We start from the raw sequence: 24,084 nt of genomic DNA, 5'->3' as shown, positions 1-24,084 counted from the left end.
AGGGTGACATTTGAAAGAGGAGGCAGTGGATCAGGTAATAATGTTAGAAATGAGAAGGGGAGGGGGTAATAGGGAGTAAACCTCCAAAAGGATTAAAAACGTGGGATGATTGAGGGAGAAAGGACCTCAGGGGTCACTTGCCCAGCCCTAACATTTTAAGGTTGAGGAAGCTCCGTCCCGAGAGCGGTGGTGATTTGCTCAAGGTCACACAGTGAGTAACTGGCAAAGAAGGGCCCCTGAACTCAGAAACAAATTCTAAAGCTCCTAGGGCTTGGTATTTAGACTTTCTCCCCGACTTAGAAGGTGCAGGCGGCCCGTCTATATTCCCTTCTCCATCCCCGTGGTGCAAACCCAAAAACCTCCGATTCTTCCAGCAAGCCAAAGCTATTTTTTAAAATATGTCACCGAGCACCACTCCTGCCGGCGGCGCCGGGAGTGGGGCGGGCGAGTGCGAGCGGGGCGGGGGCAGAGGCGGCCGAGGGGCGGCGGGGCGGCTGGCCGGGGTCCCGGGGCGCGGCGGGGGGCGGGGGGCGGGGGGCGGGGGCCGGCGGCGGCGCGGCGGCCTGCAGGGAGCAGCCGCGAGCCGGCCGGGCGCGCCGAGCCCGAGCCCCAGCCGGAGCGGGGCGGGGGAGGGAGGAGCCAAGAGCGGCCGCCGCCTCTGCCGGAGGAGCCGCGGGGCCGCCACACTCGCCCCCCGCCCCCCCCCGCGCTCACTCGCACTCACACCCGGGCGCTGGAGGCGGGCGGCCCGGGCCCCACCGGCCCCCCATGGACGCCCCCGGCACGGGGCGCTGAGACCCTGCGTCGCTGCCCAGCCCTGTCCAGCGCGCCACGCCGAGGTAAGAGGGAGGGAGCGAGGGGGCATTAATATGCAAATGCCTCGCAATTGATTATGCAAAGCCGTGGGGCTCTGGGGCCAGCTCCCCGGCGGGCTGGGGGCGCCGGGGGTACCTGCTGCCAGCCTCGGCTCTCCCCGGCGTCCCGGTCACCCTGTCACAGTCCGGGAGCTCGCAACTTACACCCTGGGGAAGGGAGGTGTTGCTGGGAGGTCGGTGGGCCCCGGGGTTCGCCGGCAGAGATGGCGTCCAGGCCTCCCCCTCGAGGGCCCGCCCGGCCTCTGTCCGGCCCGTCTGCTGCGCACTCCCGGGCCCGGCCCCGCTGCCGGCCGCCGGAGCTCCCCCGCCCGCCGCGGTTTGTTTACGGTGCGCCGGAGGCCTGCCCCCCCCCCCCGCGCCAGCCCCCACCCGTAGCCTCCCAGGCAGAGGCCGAGGCCGTGGCCGAGGCTGAGTGGCCTTTGCAAAGGCGCCTGCAGCTGCGGATGGCTGTTTGAGTGGGGTGGGGGTGGGCTTGCACAGGCCCCGGGAGAGGGAAGCCTCCCCCCCCATTCCACCCGCCTCCCCAATTGAGCATGGCTCTCTGGTTGCAACACTCCTAATTGCAAAAACGCTGCTTGGAGGGGAGGGAGTGTGTATGTAGGGGGGAGTGTATTTGAGGGTCCCTAGATGATCAGGAGAGTTGCAAGCTAGTATGGTTGGGGAAGAGAGGGAGGAAGGGACCTGTGTAGTCTGCCCCCCCTGTTTCCCTCCCCTTGCAACGTGTCTCTGGTGCCCCTTCTGTGCCTGGGGCCCTCCCTTGTCCGGTGTGAAAGAAAGGCCTGGGGCGGGGGACAGGGATGATAGGGCCAAAGGAGAGAGCCACCGTTTACAGGGGTGGAGGTCGCAGAAGGAAAGCCAGTGGGATAGGAGCCTGCCCCTCAATGCTGGCTCTGGCCCCGGGAAGGGGAAGGGATGAAGGGGGCTGTTGTCCTCCATGAGGGAGGGGAAGCAAATGTGACATGCAGGCACAGAGATATGCCCACACAGACAGCCACATGCATGCACACCCAGGGACACCCAGGCAGACTCAAGGACAGGAGCTGTTGGACACACCCACATGGGGACAAGGGAAGAGGCAGGCTGCCGCTGCTGGGGAGAGCTCACAGGGGTGGGACACACCCACGGGAGACCAAGAGTGGGGAGACCAACCTATGCACATACCCACGCACAGGGTCACACGGAGATGCTGTCACACACAGGGGCAAGGAGGAGTTGCTGTCACCCACACAGAAAAAGTCACTATCGAATGCATGCATGAACACAGAGCAATTGCACACAGCCGCACATTACAAAAGACCCTGTCACTCACAGGCACACACGTGCTAGCATGAGCCCAGTCACACAGGCATCATTGCCTGCCTTGACAGTGCCTGTCACTCAGTAAAAAGCAAACACAGTTACACATCAACACATGTGTATACAACTTAGCAACAAGTATTTTCCTGGACTCTTACTGTGGATCTCTAAGGTTCTGGATACAACAAAACCTCTACTCCAAGGAAAATCAAATTCATCTCTGTGAAAAGAGTCCTCCTGCATAATGGTGCAACACATGCATTCACGATAATATTATCAGTCTCTATCACTTGTCATCCCCCCACTGCTTAGGTGGTGAGCTCCTTAAGACCTCAGAGAATCACTCCAGGAGCTCTGGATCCCACCCAGAGCCTAGCACAGGAAGTGCTCTGTAAATACTTGTTAATTGATTGACTGGGAACTCCAGACACAGGTGTGCTCATTTGCACACAGTCTCAGGGACTCAGGTGCAGTAGGCATTCACAAGGCTCAGGTCTATGCAGTCACAGGTCCACGCCCACAGCTGTGTCCAGACAACCCCCAGACGTGCACACTGTACACTGTAGCCATGCAGTCAGGCGCACCCCTAGATGCACACACAGTTGTAGATTTTTTTTTCTCTTGAGCTTCCTCCTGTCTTCCTCCATTCTCAGCCTTTTTTTTTTTTTTTTTTGAGGGACAGAGAAACAAGAGCAATGAGAGCAGGGTCAGGGGGGTTCCAGAGGGCCGAGTCATGGGGCTGAAGCAATGTCCAGTGGCTTCCAGCAGCTGAGATTATCCTAGCTGCTGGGGGGGAGGGGGTGGAGTTGGGGAGAGCCAGCTCCTAGGGAGCGGTCCCTATCGCCACCTTAAAAGCAAATGTGGGATCTAGCGGCTTCTGCCAGGGTCGTTTATCTGAGCCTTTCCCTGAGCCTTTCCTGGGGCCATTGACTTGCCCCCAGCGGAGTTCCTGCCTCCCACCATGAGTCTGGCCCCTCTTCCCACCTCTGCCCTCCTGTCTAAACTTGGAAGCCTTCCTTAGGAGGCCGTATGCTGGTGAGTGTCTGGGTGAGCGATGTGTATTTTTGACTTGGAATTTCTCTCTAACGCGCTGTCTTTCTTTGCCCTGTCTTGCTGTGTCTGATTTTCCCCTCTCCTTGTTTCTCTGACAGTCTGGAACTCTCTCTCACCCGGTCGCTGCCCCCTGTCTACCCATGTTCTTGTCTCTGCCACAGCCTCCTTTCTCAGAGCTGGGAACTGGCAGTGATGAGCCTCATACTTTTCCAGTTGTTAATCCTCAAACCCCGCCCCTCGCCCCGCCTGCCCTGCCTCTGGGGTCACCAAGAGGTTTCGGGTGGGGGGGTGTGGGGGGCTCAGCTGGCTGCTCAGGACATCCTGCGCTTCCTCAGCACTGCAGCTGCAGCAGCAAGTTTTAGGGTCTGAGAAGGGGGGGACAGGGGTCAGTGACAGCACACACTGACCTCTTAGGCTGGCATGCTCAGCCAGGGCACACCAGTGGAGTGGAAGCCCCTGGTATGCGGCCTACAGCCAGCTAGCTCCTAAGAGAGCCAGTGAGGAGGCTCCCCACCACATTGACCCACTGGAAACAGTCACCCCCATGGGCAGTGGCGGGAGTTGGCAGGGCTCAACTGAGCAGGGTCAGTGGCAGTACTCACAATGGCCTTTCTCCACACCCCTGGCAGCTGAGATCCACCTCAGAGATGCCCAACAGCTGTGCCCTTTGCCCAGCCTCAGAGCCTGGTCCTGAGGGTACAGCTGCCCAGATTATGTGGGGGGCTGAGTGAGGCCCTGTCTCATGAGTGTAGGCTCCAGCCCAGAGTGGGAATTGGGGCAGGAGGTAATGGAGCAGGGAGCCCAGAACCCAGGGGGCACCAAGCATTTCTAGCCATGCTCCCCTCTAGCCATGACCTATTTGGATGAGATGGCATTGGTAGTGGTTCTACATTAGATAATCCATTGGCCACTACAGAAGGGGAAGTTGAGGCTCAGTCACAGGGGAGACAGCTGGATCAAAGAACAAGGTATTGTTCCTTTAGCAGATAATAAAATGCTTAAGAGAAGGGATTTTTTTCTTCTTCTTTTTTGGGAGCTGGAGTGCCTGGGTTGGCAGGCCCAGCTCTGCCACTTGCTGGTTGTATAACCTTGGGCAATCAATTTAACCTCTCCCTTGCCTTATCTGTACATTGAGAATGGTAATACCTATCTCATTCAGCTTTTTGAGGATGAGAGGAGTTAGAATATATAAAATGCTTGTAAAAGTGCCTGGTGCATAAAAGCATTGTATGTGTTAGCTGTTATAATGAGGAAGCCTGTGGGTCTGGGATCCCCTGGATTTCTTGGGGAAGCTGGGTAGAGAATTGGATCTCCAGACTTCATAGGAATGGGGTGGGGGTTGGGGAGGATAGTGGGTTCCTAATCTCCAGCCTCCTCCGCCTTCATATCACATCTCTCTCCCCTATAAGTTTTTGCAAGCTGGAGCCCCTCTACCTCTGGCATGTAGAGTACAACACCCTACCTCTCTGCTGGAGACCCAGCGTCCAGCTACTTAACCATTAGTTAGTCACCCAGGATCTAGCACCAGCTGATAGATACCAGAGTCCCCATCCCTGCACCAAGGGGGCATTTGTGTGAAGGGTGGTGGCACTGAGTAAAGACCAGCGGGTGGGTGTGGCACCTTGAGGGCCAGGGTCTGTCCTGAGTTGCCTCTCTACTGTGGTGAGTCTGGTGATGAGATTCCTCTCTCCCCAAAATCCCTTTTCTTCAGCACTTCCTCTTGCAGGTGCAAGCAAAGACCGTACAGGGATGCCCTGTGGTGGGTCACTGGGGAGCTTCAAGGTTGGGAAGTTAATCTCAACTCCAGTTCTCACGGTTGCAAAGGGGACTTGTGCCTCTTGGGGAGGGAGGCAAGCATGCTTATAGTGGAAAGAGCACTGGCTGGGAGTTGGAGGCTGGGTTTTTGCCATTCACCAGTTGCTGACTTTGGCCTGAGTTTTCCTCATCTGGAGACAATGATGCCCCCTCACTCCAAGCGAGGATAAATAACATAATGTGGCCTGACACCTGTGGTCAAACCCTGTCACGTCCTGGCTTGATAAGCAATGCCCATGGGTTCTCCTGTTCTTCTGGGGGCTGCATGCTCCAGGGTGGGGATCCACCTGCCCCCTGGAACCAGAGATCGTTCCCAATCTCTCACAGAGGCATCTGGGGCCAGTGTGTGGTGGTGATGGTGGTGGCGGTGGAGGCATATGGTTTTCGGTTTTCGGGCATAGTGGGTTGCCTGCCCTCCTCCCTGGTAGGCCAAGGTTGAGGTAACAAAGGGGGCCTCCTTCTAGCATGCCTTTGTATGAAGTGGTCCAGAGGGAGGGGACAGAAGTTCCCCCGGAAGACAAGGAAAGCAAGGTGGAACTCACTGGTGCCCAGGAAATACTATGGTTTCGTCCCTGCTCTGAGGGTGAGCCCTCAGTCTGGGGACAGGGGACTCAGGTTAGAAGTTAGGGCCAGAGGCACAGCCTCACCCCCAGCAGTGGCAAGGAGCAGCCCCAGCCCACCTCCCCTCCTTCCTCCGGTCTTCCTCTTGTAAGGAAGAGATGAGTTCTTGGCTTCCAGAGCCTAAGCTGTTTCATTTTCTCTTTTACCCAGGCGCGTGGGCGGGGGAAGGGGAACGCGGACCCGAGGCTATCGGCTATTGGTGGCTATCGGCGTTTTTGTACACATCAGTGAGTGGGTGTGTGGTGCGCGCATCCATGTGTGCGTGTTTTATGCATGTGTGGGCTGGGGAGGGCTCTGAATATCTGCTGGAACCGGGCGCCGGGCTCTGCGCATGCGGGGTGAGTGTGTGTGTCTGCACGTGTCTGTGTGTGTGCCGGAGACTCAGCTGCATTCACTTGCTCGCGCGCTCTCTCGCTCTCTCCTGCTGTCTCTTTCGCGCGCGCACACGTACTCACACACACACAATTTTCAATCTCTCTCTCCCCTTCCCTCCCTCCCCTTCTCCCCCTTCTCTAGCGCTCGCGCCGTCTCTTTCTCTCTCCCCCCTCCCTCTCTCCCTCCCTCCCTCTCCCTCCCTCCCTCTCTCCCTTTTTCACTCTCCCTCCCTCTCCCCGCCCCCTCTCTCTGCCTCTGCCAGTTCTGCCTGGGTGGGGGCTAAGTCCCGCGTCCCTGGGGTGCCTGGGAGAACATCCCTGCCTGTCTTTGCGCCTCCACGGTTCCCTTCCCTCCTGGGCGATGCTCCCCAGGGCTTGCAGACAACTCTATGGCCTCCTGGGAAGAAGAGAGTGGGGAAGGGAGGACCCCAAGCTCTGTGCCCATGGTGCCATCTGCAGCGAGTGCCTTGGCCCCGTGACATTCATGCCTCTAGCATTCAGCTGCCCTAGCTCCCAGCTCCGATTACCCTCCCCGGCTGGCTGCTGAGGGTGGGGGGGGGCGGGGAGGGGGGAGAATATGCCATGCCCAGCTTGGGGGTGCTCCTAACTGCCTTCTTGGCTACTTGGATCTCCTGCTTCCCTTCCCGTTCCGGAGGGGAACTGGGACAGAGGCAAGAAGTTCTGTGGGTTGGCAGGGAAGAGGCTAAGCTCTGGAGCGTGGCTGTGGGCGTGGGGAATGGAGTTGACCTCTAGACCTTGGGCACCCACCTTGATACCTGACTGGAGCTGGCCTGGGGTGGGAAGGGGGAGAGGAGAGCAGCAGGTGGTTAAGGTTATGGCGGTGGGGGGGTAGGATGCACACAATCTTTCCAGTCTTTGATGTTAATACTGGGCATCTGGCCCAAGTCAAGGCTGCTGTTTATGTCTTTCTGTCTCTGATCTGCAGGGGGGAGTTTCCTGTTATATTCTTTGGGGGGAGAGGATCTTTTGTTTAAGTAACCATTCGCCCCCCATGTCATATCCCCTACCCCCATCTCTCATTCTCTAGCCTCCAGGGCCCCTTGGTGAGCTAGGAGAGCAGGCTTAAGGGTCACTGCTCTTAAGTTCCAGAATCCCATCTCAGGGGGCCAGTGAGAGCCCACCAAGGAGTGCTGCCTCCCTCTTCTCTTCCCTCCTGCTTGCCAAGCTGGTCTGTGTATTCCTCTGCCATCTCATTCCTGCCAAATAGTACCTTTCTTCCCGCCTTCACTCTCTTCTCTTTCCTGGCACAAGTCTAACAGTGAGTTGGGTGGGGCAGTCCTACTCAGTCCATACCTGAGAATAAAATAGGGTGACCTGGGAAAGTAGAAAGAGGGTCCTAACCCTAAGAGGTGCCTACCTACCCTTCCACACGGGGGCCTGTGTTGTGCTGTAGCCTTCACTCTCACCAGACTTCCCTGGGGCTATTGGTGTTTGTGGCTGCCCGTGGGAGCCCACGTTGGCACAGCGGTTGTGTGCACACAGATGCCTGTGTTTGCCTGTGCATGCCCCTGTGTATATTTGGGCTACAGTGGCCACCTGGGCCCCTTAGCATCACCCTTCTTGGCACCCATAGTGTGGAGTCAGGGTATTGATGCCAGGCTATGGGGGGGGAGTACTGCCCCCCACCCTAGCATCAGGCAAAGGGGAAGGGGAAAGGGAGGCGTGAACCTACCCACAGCACTATTAATAACCCACATGCCAGGCCACCAAGAACCAGCTGTCACCGTGGAAACCATTTCTACTTCCCCCCTCCCCCAGCCTCTGTGGGGTGGGACTTAGGCGGGGCATGAAGCACCCCCCACCCATCTTTCTTTGTTACCTTTCTCTCTTTGTCTCCCCTCTCCTTCATTTGTCTCTCCTCCCTACCTCACCCCTTCTGTCCCCCATCCCCCATCTCATTGCTGCCTTTCCCTCTACTTCATTGTCATCCCAGCTCGACCCCCCCACCCCTGCCCATCTCTTTGTTCTTGCCTCTCCTCATCTTTCTCCCCCTCTTCCTCCATCATCCCTTTTGCCCCTCTCCTCCTCCTCTCTCTCCACTTTTCTCAGCCCCCTCTATACATGTGTGTCTCTTCCTTCATGGTTGGCAAGGAGGAGGGCTGGGCTTTCTCTAGAGCATTAAGGACAAAGTCCGAGGGCCCCACACAGATGGGGCCAAAGCCAAGAGCAGACACTCAGAGGAGTCGTGTGTGTAGAATTTGGGGCCAGAGAGGCCCCTTGGGCCCACAGGACTACAGAGTGGGGCAGCCCAGCAGTGGGAACCTGGCATGGTGCCCATGGATGCTGCATTGGCCTCTTGTCTCTGTCCCCCTCCACACCCCGTTGCAAAAGCACTTAAGCTTAATGAAATGCTTCCCCCTCCGCGGGCACCTTGCCCATACTGCCACCCAACAGCTCTTATCCGACAAAGAGGGAGTGGGTGGCCAGCCCACCTGACAGGTGGGTCTTGCCATCCGGCAGTCCAGTCTAGTCTCAGAACCCCACAGCTCCACCTCCCCTTCCTCAGGCTGAGCCTCCACCTCTGCAGGCCGAGTGCCAGGAAGGAGCTTGGGGAATTAAGCTAGACTCCAGGAAGAGGGAATAGAGGCTGCCCTGCAGGGTGGACATCCCTACCTCACCCCCTCTTCCCGGCTGAGCTTTTCATTCCCACAACTAACCCAGGCTCACATGCTATCCACCTCCCTGCATGCTGGACCCTCTGTTTGCTCTTATGATGTCTCAGAGGTCCAGGTATGTCCCTAGAGCCCAGGGGTCCCCCGGGGTTCTCCAGGCTCTTGCTGGGTGCCACGTGAGGGTGCCCTGAGCATGAGGGCAGCACCTTGCTCCTCTGCCCCTTGACAAGGGTCAGCATGGCCAGGGCACCAGAGCACCATTCAGCTCAGCACAGAGGTGGGGCAGAGAGAGAGCTTGACCCTCCCCCCAGCAGGCACGTGCAAGCCCTTGGCAGTGCCCAGACACATTTGGAGTGAAGGCTGGGCTGGGGAGGAGGAAGGGAAAATAAACATGGTGGCTTAGGTTGGCACTACCCCAGGTGTGCCCTGTAGCAACTGGCAGTGGCAGGGAGCAGGAGGAGGGGGTCCTTTGGAGCTATGGCCCCAGGTAGGAGCTGTCCGGGCCCTGTGGCTGCTGCTAGTGTTGCCCGCCTGGCCTGGCCCCCAGCTGCTAATACCCATTCCCATATACCCTGGTCCTCTGGGCCTGCCCCCAGGGCCTGCTCCTGGGGGCTGCCCTTCTCTCAGCATGCCCACTCCTGTGCTTGCCTCCTCCCATCCCTGGGGGCGCTTGGGCCTCCGGCTGGCGAGTGGATTTTTCCAGCTTCTGTAAACAAGTGGTGGCAGCGTGCCAGGTGGGCAGGAGACAGGCGAGGGCAGCACCGCAGCCAGGGTGTGCCAAGCACCGAGGCACAGCCTCAGGGGGGAGACAGGGAGACACCCAGACCCAGAGAGAGAGAGAGACAGACAGACACATACACACACACACACACACACACACACACATTCAAATGCAGACAGACGACCAAAGGAAGCCTCGCTGGGGCGCAGATAGAAGTGGAAACAGAGGTGACGCAAAATAGCCCTCACTTGTGCAGTCGCACCCCTACGACTTCCCTGGCCCCCTACCTCTCAAGTAGCAGGCCCCAGTGCCCAGTCCCTGGGCATCCCCACCCACTCCTTCTCCTCCCCCTACCTCTACCCCTTAGGGCTGGCTACGCCATTATAAATTTATAACAGGAATTTCTTCACAAGCCAAGAAAAACTTGACCTACTTTCTTGACGGCTCCCTGGGCTAAGACTCCCCGCTCATTGCCCCCCCCCTCAGTCTCCTGTCCAGCCCCCAGTGCCCAGTCCTGGTCTGTGGGGGTAGCAGAGGCACCATGAGCCACCCTTCTGTGCTCCTGCCATGTTCTTCCAGCTGGGGGCTCGGTGGGGTGCAGAGGCCCTGTCCTGTTGCCCTGCCCTGCCCAGTGACCTGACTTATCTCTGTCTCCCCTCCCACCCTGGCTCCTTATCAGTTCCTGGGGGTGGGGCGGGGGGCCCAGGAGTGAGGTGTCTGCAACTGCAGCCACGTGATGGAGGCTGTGTGTGGGGAACTGTACCCTTTGTCCCCCACTCACATGCCCACACCTGCCTGTGTGTGCACAGGCTGCAGTATGCCTCAGGTCTGTCACCTGTGGTCAGAGGGGCGGTGTGGACAGAACAGTGGGCCCTGGGCTGGCACTGCCCTGGACCCCAGCTAGTGGACCAACACTAGCGTTGAGACAGGCTGTGAGGTTCTAATCCCGGAGTCACCTGCTTCCTAGCTACATGCATGGGAATGAATGATCCAGCCTGCAAATTCATCTGTAGAGTTCTGATGCCCACCCCGGAGGGGGCATATATTATGTATTCAGGTGGCACATGTTGGTTTCCTTTCCCCTTTCCCTTGCTGTCCTGGTGGGTGGCAGCACACTTAAGCCAACTGGGAAGTCTGATCCTCAGGCTGGGAAGTGTGATTTGGGACCTTGGACAGGAAGTTCTGGAGTCCTTGGGGGACTGGGACTGGGGAGTCATAATTTGGTCAGCAGCAGGGGGGGATGTCAGCTCCCCATTATTTTCAACATCTCTCTCCATAAAGGCACTCAGGTGGGGGTTCATGATCGCTGGATGTTGCCCCCACACCCCACGCTTCCTTCTTGAGTACCCCCCCGCACCTGGGCTGAAAACTGCTCATTTTGGGTCTCCTCTTGCCCTGTAATACTGATAAGTCTTACAAAAACTCGACGAGAGGGGTGGTAGCAATAGCTAACGATTAATGGGTGCTTTGTCAAGGGCCAGGTGCTTGATTGAACATCAGGATTGAGACATGGGAGGGCACCTGGGTTGCTCAGTGGCTGAGCCTTTGGCTCAGGTCGTGGTCCCGGGATCCTGCGATCGAGTCCCGCATTGGGCTCCCGGTGCCTGGAGCCTGCTTCTTCCTCTGCCTGTGTCTCTGCCTCTCTCTCTCTCTCTCTCTCTGTCTCTCATGATAAATAAATAAAATCTTAAAATAAAAAAAAAAAGGATTGAGACATGGTACATGATCACCTCATTCTTTTCCTCCATACCTTCCCAGGTCTGGGGCTTAGAACGGGTATCTCCAGTCTTGCCTGCTGCACCTGTTGATCTAACAGATTGTCCAGATCCCCTCCCTGTGCTTGCCCTCCATGCCCCCCACCATCTTTTTATGAGCCCCCGAGAGCCCAAAATGTTGCCACCAAAGGAATCCTATCTACCTACTCCTACCATGGCCCTGCCTTATCCCTGCTTCTCTCCTCTCTTTGCAGGGACTTCTGGACAGAACAAGACTCTAAAGCTACTCCCCCAGTCCAAGACCCCTCCTCGGACCCACACCCACCTTGCCCTCAGCCCTACCACCTGCCACTCCCTGGCCCCTCTCACCGCCCGCCCCCCCTTGGGGCACAGGGCATGGTGTGAAAGGCCAAGTGCTGAGGCAGGCACCATGGGTGCTGTGCCCTAGGGCCTGGGTGGCAGGGGGTGGGTGGCCTGTGGGTGTGCCGGGGGGGCCATTGTGCCCACCCCAGTCTCTTGGCGTGCTGGAGGGCATCCTGGATGGAATTGAAGTGAATGGAACAGAAGCCAAGCAAGGTGGAGTGTGGGTCAGACCCAGAGGAGAACAGGTAATGGGTCTGGCAGCCAGGTCATGCCAATTCCTAGGCAACAGGCATGTTCACCTGGCTGGGCAAACGAGAACTGAGCTTGGGCTTTTTAAGCACCTTTGGAGGGATGGGCATGAGACCAGCATATCTGCTGCCTACCTTTGCCCAGGAGGTGAGGTCATGGCCACATGTGGCAGGGAATTAGGCACCTGGATTGAGAGATGTCCATTTTGGAGGGGGGAGGTGATGCAGAGCGATTACAGCAGCAGGCATGTGGTTCTTCTCTTGACAGTGCTAGGAAATCTCACATGCCCTCCCAGTGTCCCTCGGCAGCTCTCACCTGAGCACGTGGAATGCATACAGCCTTGCCGTTTTCCTATTCTTCCTACCAGACTACTGTGTGGTCCAGAACCCATGGTGCATGGGACATGACATTTCAGGGCACATGCACCAGTGACTGTTGGTCACGGCCCATGCTTATATTTGGAACCTATTGGGAGCCCCACAAGCTCTTCCTTGTTCATGGGCAGGAGCGAGCAGTGCTGTGCGGCTCCTCCCAGGAAGTGGAAGTGAATGCCAGCTCTGAAGGTTTTACTCAACACGTGGAGGAGGAATCAGCCCTGTACACACAACTAGGGATGGGTTACCTATTATCTGCATTGCCCTTGAAGAGCCCAGAGGGTCTCCACTTCTCCCATCAGCCCTAAGTAGCACAGAGCTCTGTCCCAGTTGGCATGATGCCCCAAGAGCTGGGTACAGCCTGTGCCTATGGCCAGGGAGAGGTTGGGGGTGAGGGTGCTCTGGGGAGGAGTGTGGCCGTTGCCTTGGAGACCAGATCTTGAGCCAAGAGGCCAGAGGCTTGGCCAGGCAAAGCCTTGGGGCCCAAGTCTAGGTCCCTGGAGGGATGGAGGAAGTGGATGAAGCTGGCAGTTGTATAGGACACCTCAGGTATCCCTCCCAAAGCCTCACCCCAGAGGGCCTCTGAAAAAAAGATCTGGCCTGTCACTGCATACCTCTCACTTGCAGCCTCTGTACCTCCCTGCTCAGACTTATGTGAGTCTGGGAGAGTCTGCTCCTAATTCAGAGAAAAGTAAGAATGCAGGTTCCTGGTCCCCAGCACTACCCTCCTTCCCCCATCTTCCTCCCCTCCCCCCATGTCCGTGCGCCACCTTGTGGCTGTCCCTGGGACTGCACCCAGAGGCTGTGAGCCATAATTGCTGAAAACCGCCAGCTCAACTAGGGGCTGGAAGGCCTGGAGTTCTCCCACACCTACTCCTACTGGAGGCAGGAGGGAGATCTGAGTCTCCAGTGGTTGTAGAAATCAGACAGGGGTAATCCCCTGGGGGCCTAGAACACAGACTTGTCTGTGACTGTGACCCTGGCCAAGGTCACTGTGTCAGTGTGTTGGGAGCCGCATCAGGCTCTGGGGGGAGGAGCCCTGCAGTATGCCACATGCAGGGTGGGTGTGGGAGGTTATACAATCCGAGCATGCATGTAGAGGCTTATATAACCTGTGTGTGCTGATGTTATGTAACACATATGGGCAGAGGCCAGTGACATATATGTGCAGTGGCTGAGGGTTGCTGATACCTTGCATGGAGGGGTCCAGAGTCCTTGTCCTGGCTCTGACTCCAGTGCCCAGTGTCACCAGGCCACAGTGGGGCTTTGGTTTGTTGCTCTGTTAAATGGAGGCCATGAACAGGGTGACTCTGGAAGTCTCTTCTTATTCTCATATTCCAGGTTCTAGGTTCTAGTTGCTAGGCACTATATGTTTTCAATACTATGGTTATTCACCATGTGTGCATGACCTGGAAATCAAGCAACATGTTCACTGGGGGGAGGGAGATGGTATTATTAAGTGTCTCTCCAGAGGGTTGTGTAACAGACGGGCATATCCTAGAGGTCATATAATGCATTTGAGAATGCCCAGAAAATTTCATAGATATATAGATTTTGTTGCTTATTTACTATGCTTAGGTTTATACTGAAGGCTTAGTCATTCAGATGTGCTGGTCTTATGTTACGTATATCTGGGTGCTCTAAAGGTTATATAGCTTTAAGCGTGTCCTGAAGATTCTTTCTGCATAGGTGTCATGTATTGAAGGCTAAAACGTATGGATATCTTGTGGATTATGGGTGTTCAAGGATCTATAATGCGCGTGTGTGCATGTGTATGCATGTGCATGTAATGTGTGTTTGGGCCCTAGAACGTGCCTGCGTCCCAGCCAAGCCCTTTATGTCTCTCCTCAAAGCTTCTAGATAGCTGGACCCTCCTCAGTTTTGTCACCTGACCTAGGGGTGGAAGTAGAATGAGGACACAAGATGGAGGGAGTGGGGCCTGGGGGATTATATAAACCTAGTGGATGAGAAGGGGGCTGCCCAAAGAGACTGCTCTGTGATTCTGCCCACTTTGCCCCCATCCAGTGCCAGGTCACCAGATGGAAAGCGAAAAAGAAAGAACGGCCAATGTTCCCTGAAAACCAGCATGTCAGGTGAGCCAGGCTGTGTGTGCCTTTCCTCCCCACCCACAACCCCACTAAACCAGGCCAGGGCTCTTTCGGGGCCTGAGCATGGACCAGCAGCTCCTGTGTCCCTTGGGGAGAGCTTCCTAGAGGGCTTGGGACCGACTTGTCTGAAGGTTAGAGGGGTGAAGAGGGCATGCCCCGGCCTTTGAGGATGGATTAGGTCAAGAAGGGCCTCTTCCCTTCTCCGGCAACCCCCTTGCCTGAGCCCTACCCCCCTGCACCCTGGAATCAGAGTCTGGGCTAAGGAGCCAAGGGACTATATTTTCCAGAGATTAGCTGCTGACATGTGCTTCTCCTGCATTCCCCCTCCCTGCCCCTCAGATGCAGCAAGAGAAAATCCCCAACTGGGCAGTCGGAAGAACTGGGATTCTCCATATTCTTAGGGAAGGGGATGGACAAGATGACCTCTGACGTGTCTCCAGGATTCTACCTGGACACAAAACCCTTCAAGGAGGCTGGGCTAGGGGATGGGCCAGGAAGGAAAAAGTTGGGGGAAGAAGAAAGTGTAGGAGCCTCTCTGCTGGGGGCCCAAGCCATGCCTGCCTGCCTGCCTCCCTTCCTCCCTCCCAGGGTATATCCCTAGTTACCTGGACAAAGACGAGCAGTGTGTCGTGTGTGGGGACAAGGCAACCGGTTATCACTACCGCTGCATCACTTGTGAGGGCTGCAAGGTATGGACCAGCCAGCTCCTGCCCCTCCCCTGCCACCTGAGCCCCCATCTCACCCACCTTAAGGCCCTCAGCACCTGGCAAGGCCAGCCCTATGAACATGTCACCTAAAGCCCACCTGTTGCTCCACCATTGCTCTCTCTCATTCATTTGTTCATGCACAATCTCTGCTCTGCCACTCATATGTAAGATGCCTAATTTCTCTGGGCCTCAATTTCTTCATCTATAAAATGAGCATAACCGTCCTACCTACTACTTCAGAGAGCTGTTGGGAGAATTAAATGAGCTAAGTCATGGAGAGTATTTAATAACAGTGCCAAGCACATAAGAAGTGCTCAATAAAAATCCCAGCTATTGTCCATCCATTTGGTGTATCAGCTATGAGGGATGTAATATGTGCCCTGCCCTTGGGCTGCTCATGGCCTACCCAAGAGAGGTACACTAGAAACAAACATCATTTTTCAAAATGTGGTTCATGGGTTCAGTGCAGAGCCCCAGGTCCCATTCCAGCCCCACTCAGTCAGACCTCTTTGTGGTGAAGCCTCGTGGACTCTGCCTTGAAACTGGTTCCCTGGTTGCTTCCCCTGCATCTAGAAGGTTGAGAACCAGTGTTGGGGGTCGGGGCATGGTGGGGCCCAGAGTGGGAGAAGATGACAGAGTGTCCCTGGGCAGACGGGACAAGGTCATAGACTTGGGGAGCCTTAATTAGATCTCACTTTGCTCATTTTAACCTGCTAGGGTTTTCCAGGATCATCACCTCGTGAAAATGTAAGACCTTCCAAGAAACAAAAGTATTTAAAAATATGTTAAGGCTTCCAGTTTCTCTCTTTCTTAGTATCAACCAAGCCAAGAGCACCCGGGGTTTAGCATCCTGTAGCATTGTTCATGGAAGCAATACAAATAGCGTAACATAGAGCAAGGATCCTCACCCTCAAGGACAGCAAAGTCCTAGAGGAGCATCCCAGAAAGACAGAAATGCCTTGGCCCTACCCCAAGAGAGTCTGATGTAAGTCTAGAGTGAGACCCAGGAATTGGTATTTTTTCATAAGTGCATTAGATGATTTCAATGCACTGCAGAATCTGTGAACTCGGACCTTGTGTCCCATACGTCAGGTCCAGTTCTGGCTCTCCTGCCCATCTAGCCAGTATTACTTTGGGCAGATTGCTTACTCTCTCCAAACTTCAGATTCCTAGTCTCAAAATGGGTTCCTACCTCATGGGGTTGACACAGCATCAAATATGATGATGCACCAAAAAACAAAGCAAAACAAAACAAAAAACCCCACAAATGCTTTAAAAAATAAACAAAAAAATGCTTTTAAGTGCCTCATAGCATTCAGCACATGTTAATTCTTGGTATTATTACTGCCATCTTGATTCTTGAGGTTTTTCCTTTATTTTTTTTAAATTTTATTTATTCATGAAAGACACACACAGAGAGAGAGAGAGAGAGAGAGAGAGAGAGAGGCAGAGACACAGGCAGAGGGAGAAGCAGGCTCCATGCAGGACGCCCGACATGGGACTTGATCCCAGGTGTCCAGGATCACACCCTGGGCTGAAGGCGGCACTAAACCACTGAACCACCCGAGCTGCCCAGGTTTTTCCTTTAAAGCAAAGATGAAACCCTATATATAGAATTAAACATTTTCTTTTAAAGCTGGTAGGGTCCACATACACAGTGCATTTTCTTGATTTTTTTTTTTTTTTACCCCCTGCCCCATTTCAAGAATTCCACCTGCATGAGCAGCAGGCACCATGTATAGGAACGGTTTGGGGAGGTCAGTTTTATTTTCAGAGTTGGTTAGCAAGATGGAAAATGAGATATCAGTTGGACTTCCAAAGCTGCTCTTCCTTCAGGCGTCATAGCACCTGACACCATCCCAGGCTCATGTCTCTGTACTGTGGTCCTCATCCCTACCCCTGCCACCACCACTACCCACTTGCCCCTGCCCCTCAGCAGCCTAGGAGCTGAGGGCACATGTTTCTATGGTCCTTTGACCCAGCCAAGTGATCTTGGGCTTGCTGGTGTCAGGAGGATGCCAGGCTCCCTCACTAATCCCCCCACACCCCAGTGGACTGCATGGTTGGTTAGGGAAGGGGAAATCACGATCACTCCATGCTTCATCTCCCTCCACCCCAGGGCTTCTTTCGCCGCACAATCCAGAAGAACCTCCATCCCACCTACTCCTGCAAATATGACAGCTGCTGTGTCATCGACAAGATCACCCGCAACCAGTGCCAGCTCTGTCGCTTCAAGAAGTGCATCGCCGTGGGCATGGCCATGGACTGTAAGGGGTTGCAGGGGGCAGAGTTGAGCCAGATGGCTGCGGGTGGGGGTGATTTCAGGTATGACTGCTTCCTGCCAGGGAATCCTCAGGACACTCAAGGCAGAGTGACAGTCCACCTCAGGCTGATAGTGGAATGAATGTTCGGGATCTTGGTCCCTGCTGCCCTGAGGAAAAGGAAACAGGATCTCTCTTTGAGCCCTACATGTGGGCCCCAGTGCCTACCTGCCTTTCAGCACTCCAGGGCTTTAGAGAGAGTTGTCAGGTAGAAAGGAGTCCTGAGCATCCCACCCTAGCACAGGGTTCTTGACTATAAGAGAAGGTACCCCACTTCTGGGTGAGAGAGGGCATCTTGCATCGCATCGGCTAGAGATCAAATAGCAGGGTCTTCTAGTAACCACTTATTGGAACCCTTTAGACCAGGATATGCGAGTCACCTGGATCAGCTCAAATTAGCATTGATGTGGTCGCACTGATTCTCATGATCCCAGACTGCGCCACCCAACTGCTAGGTGATTTGGGAAGTCACTTAACCTTTCTGGCCCTCAGTTTCCCAACCTGTACATTGGGAGGAGTAGTTTCTGAACAGGTTGTGGAGAGTGCCATGCAAAGGGCATCGTGTCTCTCTGCTGTTGATAGTGGTTCTAGATGACTCAAAGCGGGTGGCCAAGCGCAAGCTGATTGAGCAGAACCGGGAGAGACGACGGAAGGAGGAAATGATCCGATCACTGCAGCAGCGACCAGAGCCCACTCCCGAAGAGTGGGACCTGATCCATGTTGCCACAGAGGCCCATCGCAGCACGAATGCCCAGGGTAGCCACTGGAAGCAGAGGCGGAAATTCCTGGTAAGGAGAGAGGCCTCCCCGCCCCCCCCCCAAGAGCTGCAGCCAGGTGACCAGGAGGGAGAGTGAGTTCAGAGTCTTGCCTCCTTCAGGAAGCCTTCTTAGTTTAATCTGACCCAAAGCTGATGCTCTCTACAATTTGGCAATCCTGACTCATACACCTGAGTATATGTTGCTGCTGTCTGAGCATGGCCTATTTCATCAGACTGGGGGGCTCCATGAGGACAGGACCTGGCCTTCCTCCTTGAATTTCCAGAGAGCATGGGTAGCTGCTGCTCTTTTCCCTGCCCACAGTGACTGAGAAGAGAGGGTGAAGACTCAGTTATGTAACAGCATTTCGGGGCCCCTGATGGGTGCCAGGCATTGCGTTAGGCCCTGGCAAAACAGAGTGCTCAGTGAATGGTCAGTTAGGGAAGAGATGGACAGTTGGTTGTATATGGTGAGTAAAGGCAGAAAACTGGTGTCTGGTTCCCGGTGGAGTGTGCCAGTGGGTGGAACAGTACACTGTTCAGAGCACAGGCTGCAAGACCAAGCATATGTGTGTATAATGGTCAGGAGTCAGACTGCCTGAGTTTTAATCCTGGTTCTGCCACTTACTAGTCATGTGCTTATTACTTGGCTTATTACTTGGGCTTATTACTTAGCTACACTATGCCTCAGTTTTCTCATCTGTGAAATGGTGGCAAGTAGAACATCCTCCTCATAAGGTTAAATGAGATATATAAAACATAGCCTAGTGTCTCCTGTATTAAATATTCAGTAAACATAGCTTCTATTATTATGTTATTATTTCTACTACTGTTATGATCATTGTTATTATTAGCCGACTTGGAGCTCTGGCTCTGCTCTGTTTCCTGCCCCAAGGTGAAGGAGAAGCCTTAGGTCCTGGATGGGGCCTTCCCCACATACTGGTGGCCCCTCTTCCCCAACCTGCCTTGGAGCTCCCCCTGGTGGGCAGGCAGCCTCAGTGAGAGGTTGAAAGGGGTCTGCAGCCCCAGCTGACCCCTTCTTCTTCTTTAGCCGGATGACATCGGCCAGTCACCCATCGTCTCCATGCCGGATGGAGACAAGGTGGACCTAGAGGCCTTCAGCGAGTTTACCAAGATCATCACCCCGGCCATCACCCGTGTGGTGGACTTTGCCAAAAAACTGCCCATGTTCTCCGAGGTGAGTAGCTGATGGGAAGAGGCATGGTGCCACACTGGAAGAAAACCTGGGGCTGCTCCCTAGGTCACTTGGTGTCAGCACATGCTCATCTGAGGTTCTCTGGACAGGGAGCGATTCCTGTAGGTCAGCACACAGCTAACACACACACATACCCAGTGCCTATAACACACACACACACACACACACACACACACACACAGCCCATGCCTAAGGAACCAAAGGCTCCAAGTCCCCAGCCTCGCCAACCCTTCCCTACCCCTCTCCCCCCACATCTACATAGCCATCCTGGCTATAGCAGCGTGAGCACCACCTCTGGGCACAGACTGCCCTCCTAGCTGTGGGATCTTGGCCATGTTACCTACCCACGGACCTCATTTTCCTCCTTGGCAGTGGGATGGAGCTAATGATGGGAGGTAACTCACATAGGCGTAATTGTGAGGTTTAATGGCTTAGGCCATGCCCATGGCCCCAGAGCAAGGTTAGCCGCTTGGAGTACACCTTACTGGCTGAGGCCAGTGGTGACCTCCTGGCTCCCAAAGGGCACCCACAGGAGACAGGAGGGGCATGCTGAGTGTTCCTGTGGCCCTGCCACTCTGCAGCTGCCTTGCGAAGACCAGATCATCCTCCTGAAGGGGTGCTGCATGGAGATCATGTCCCTGCGGGCGGCTGTCCGCTATGACCCAGAGAGCGACACCCTGACGCTGAGCGGGGAGATGGCCGTCAAGCGGGAGCAGCTCAAGAATGGCGGCCTGGGCGTGGTCTCTGACGCCATCTTTGAACTGGGCAAGTCACTTTCTGCCTTTAACCTGGATGATACAGAAGTGGCTCTGCTGCAGGCTGTGCTGCTAATGTCAACAGGTACCTGCCTACCAGCTGGGAGGGCTCAGAAGCTTCCAGGGGCCCAGAGGTTGGGTGGGCCCTGGGCACATCACACTCTTCTTCCCTGACCCCTATAGTTTTTCTCTGCTTCCCTTTGTCACTGAGCCCATTCTCTGTCCCCTGTGCTCTGCTCTGTCACCAATACCCCCTGGGTTCTGATGTCCAGGCCCATCTGTTGCCTGCCCATGCCTCCTCTGCTCCTCGTCCCATGTTTACCCCGTTCTTTCTCTCTGCCGCCCCCCCCCCCATCCGTTCTGTTGCCTGGATTCGCCTTTGTTCCCCACCCCCAGCCACCTTCTATCCCTCATCCCTCCTCAGTGCCCAGTCCCCTCTCCCTGTGCCTCCTCCCCTCTGCACTTCCTCCCACCAGCCCTGTCTCCAGGTTTCCCCTCCCTTCCCACCTCTCAGCCCCTCTGTGGTCTTTATTCCTTACCTCTTCAAGCCCCCAGCACCCCAGCCTCCTCCTCAGCTGGGCCTCTGGCTCCAGCTCCAGTGCATGTACTACAGCGGGTTTCTCACCCCTCCCCCACCCTGGCTCCTCTGCCTCAGTCTCCCTTCGCTGGCTCAACCCCCCCCTCCCCCTGCACGTCCCTCCTTCCCCACAGATCGCTCGGGCCTGCTGTGTGTGGACAAGATCGAGAAGAGTCAGGAGGCATACCTGCTGGCGTTTGAGCACTACGTCAACCACCGCAAACACAACATTCCGCACTTCTGGCCCAAGCTGCTGATGAAGGTGACTGACCTCCGCATGATCGGGGCCTGCCACGCCAGCCGCTTCCTCCACATGAAAGTCGAGTGCCCCACCGAACTGTTCCCCCCACTCTTCCTCGAGGTCTTTGAGGATCAGGAAGTCTAAAGCCTCAGGCGGCCAGAGGGTGTGCGGAGCTGGTGGGGAGGAGCGTGGAGAGAAAGGGCAGAGCTGGGGGGCTGCGGGAGGCCCCCCACCCCTCCTCTCTCCTTCCTCTCCCACACACCCCCCTCCCCGCACTGCCCATCCCTCCTCAGAACCTCCAGCCCTGGGACAGGGCAAACACATGAACTTGCTATGAAAAGGACAGTGTGGGAGGTTGGGGGGCCGTGTCCTGCACTTCCCAGGACCCTGTCCTCTAAAAAGGTAGGGGGAGGGAGGGACAACCAAGAGGGGACAAGCCATCTTGACCGTAGGGGATAGAGGAATGTGGGGTGTGGGGGGGATGCCCTCGACTCAGCCCCTACACACACACAAGAGAGAGCCCCCTGGCCCAGTCCCTTGACTGAGGTTCCCCCCCTCCAGGCTAAGGGCCTCTCCGCTTCCCCAGATGCCTGGGTGCAAAGAAAGGCTTGGCTTGGCTCCTCCCCCTGGAGGTTAAAAATTAGTCATTCTAACTGCACTTTGGAAACCAGGCAAGGGGAGAAGATAAATGAAGAAAAACTAGACAGAGAGAAAAAGAAAAAAGAGAGAGTGAGCGACTGATGAGAGAGAGAGAGAGATGATATTAAGTTATTAACCGAGGCTGGCCCCCTACCACCCCTAAGCACTTTGAGAGCTGCCCCTCCTCCCCCCAAATCAGAGAGAACTGCCCCCCCATACCAGGTCCCCAAGGGTAGGGCTGCCGATCAGAGCTGTGAGTTACCACAACAGGGTCCTGGCCATCCCTCCTCGCCTTGCCCCTCTGTGCCCCTTCGGCACCCCCGCCCTCCACTCCTACCCCACCCTCTACCCAGTGCTCCCTCTGCTCTCTGCCACTCGTGCCCGCTGAGTTCCATCTACCTCTCACGCTGGATGCCAGCTGGCCCCTCACCAGCCTGCCCTGCTGCCCACACAGCTCCCCTTTCAAGTGCCCAGCCCCAGGGGCCTCTCCCCACCCCCACCCCCACTCCTTCCACACCTTGGCACCCACACAGGGAAAACTGTGGCTCAAACTCCTGCCCTCCTCACACCTGCAGTATTGGATACAATCCAGATGCTGCTGCACTGGGGGGCGGGGGGGTAGTGGGGCGGTATGCGTGAGCTTCTCCCAGAGCCTACCCCCTTAGGACCCTGTCCCCGTCTGTCTTCTGGGCTCTCTCTAACCTCTGCCCTTTTCCTTCCCCACTCCCACTCAATGCACTAACCTAGACTCTGGGCAGGCAGGCACCAGAATGGGGTTGCCTAGACAAATGGCACTTAGCTGGGGCCCTAGGAGAGGGGGCGGTTGGTGCTCCTCCTTTTTCCTTTGAAGCTCTTTAGGCCAGCCGCCCCTCTGCCCCTGGGACCCCTTTCCCCTCTTCTTTTCTCTAATTCAGGGACTTTGGCTTGAGCCACCTCCCACCCTCGTGGTGAGGAGTGCTCTGTTGGTCTGCACTTGGGTGAGCTGCCCTCCTCTTCGTTTTGGCTCTCGCCCACTGCCCACTCCACAGGGAAGAGAGGGAGGGAGGAGGTAGCCCTCCCGTGGGTGTGGGGAGGAGGATGGGGAGGGACAGAGCAGACCAGAGGGCCCCGGGCTCAGGGCTGCACGTCGGCAGGGATGGATGGGTGGACACAGATGCCCCCGGAAGCCATGGGGAATGGGGCAGGGGCAGGGGGAGGGGTGCCAGGGCTTCCTGCGCTTTGCACTATTGGGGCAAAATGTCTTAAGCAGTGGGGAACCTGCCACCCCACCCTGACCCTCAGCCTGCCACAGCCCCCTACACACACACACACACACACACACACACGCACGCGCACACACACACGCACACACACATACACACGGGAAGGCAATGCTATGCTGCCCATTAGGGCATGCCCTTCCCCCACTGTCCAGGTGTTCTCACAGGGGTGGAGGGCCTGGAAGAGCATCTGCTGTCACCTGTGCATGTGCCTGCCCTGCCCCCCCCGCCTCCCCCCTCGGGCTAGTGGGCTGCCCCTGCTGTCTTTGTCTCTATCCTCTCTCTCTCCTGGGGTACTGATTCCTGTATTACTCCAGTCCTATGGGTAAGCCCTCTTGTACCCTCCTCTGGGGGGACACCACCCCTGGGGGCCCAGTGGAATTCCTGACCTGTCTGCTGTCTCCCCATCCTTCCATCCCAACCTCCACCCCTGCATCCCCATTCTCAGCCATGGATATGGTGGAGAAAAGGCCTTGAAGGGGCTTGGCCTCTTACAGGCACTTGGGAACCCTCCCCTGCCCCTCCCCAATCATAAGAGCTGTGATCCCTTACTCCTTCCCCCACCTCTGACCCCTCCCCCCTCACTCTAGGTGATGTGGGGTGTATGTGTGCGTTTCTCTGCGTGAATGTGTGAGCAAGTACATGTGGGTGGGGCAGGAGCCAGGGGACTCAGGAGCGCCACGCACCTGCTCTAGAGAGGCAGCTGTCCCAGTCCCTGCTTTGGAAGTGGGGGACAGGGCCCTCTCCTGGGGGCCATTGGTGCTAATGAGGGGGATGGCCTTGATGTGGGTGCTTAGCATGCCTCCCCCAGTATTGGCCCGGGGCACTAGGGCAGGCGGGGCCGGGCAGCAGGTGCAGTATTGGTGGGAGGAGGGACTGCTGGGAATGGGCCAGGCCAGGACAAGGGGGTGCCAGAGCCATGACCACTCCCCCGTGCCCACCACCCGCCTCTCCATCTCAGTATCCCCCCCCATCACTCAGAACACACATACCTCATCCAGCCTCCTCCCTGCTCAGCCTTGGGGAGGGTGGGGGTGGAGGAGCCCCTACCCCTTCCCCTGGTGGCGGGTCTACAGGGCTGGGAGAGGGCAGGGCGTGTGACACAGACACTGTCCATAGGGGCACAGAAATTCCTGCCCCAGGAACTCCTGGGTGGGGGGAGGAGACACTTCCCTGGAGGCGCTACTGAATGTATGAGAAGCTGGTGCTGGGGTGGGGGGAGGGGGTGTGTGGCCAGAAACAGGGAAGGAGGTAGGTCCCCTTCCCCAGGGAGGGGGAACCGGTAGGGGTGACTTGGGGGGCTCCTACTCCTGCCCCACATTGACAATCAGTATGTCTGTTACGTGCGATTTTTCACCCCGTTGTGTTTTGGGTCAGGATTTTAAAGAAAGATATTTTTATGGTAATTGTTGCTCGTC

The 24,084-nt window shown here is 56.3% G+C and overlaps 1 protein-coding gene across 1 annotated transcript; it reads left to right on the top strand.

Moving 5' to 3' along the window:
- The first annotated feature begins 601 nt into the window (after positions 1 to 601).
- Positions 602 to 24,072, top strand: THRA (thyroid hormone receptor alpha). Its single transcript, NM_001286862.1, is given in 9 exon segments — positions 602 to 839; positions 11,358 to 11,711; positions 14,115 to 14,182; positions 14,786 to 14,886; positions 17,024 to 17,171; positions 17,808 to 18,013; positions 19,031 to 19,177; positions 19,777 to 20,035; positions 20,662 to 24,072. Coding segments are annotated over 8 exon segments (1,233 nt in total). The 5' UTR covers positions 602 to 839; positions 11,358 to 11,658; the 3' UTR covers positions 20,913 to 24,072.
- Positions 24,073 to 24,084: the final 12 nt, after the last annotated feature.

The sequence above is a fragment of the Canis lupus genome, chromosome 9, assembly GCF_011100685.1.
Source record: "Canis lupus familiaris isolate Mischka breed German Shepherd chromosome 9, alternate assembly UU_Cfam_GSD_1.0, whole genome shotgun sequence".
Taxonomy (NCBI): Eukaryota; Metazoa; Chordata; class Mammalia; order Carnivora; family Canidae; genus Canis; species Canis lupus.
This window is presented reverse-complemented; position numbering and strand designations above follow the sequence as displayed.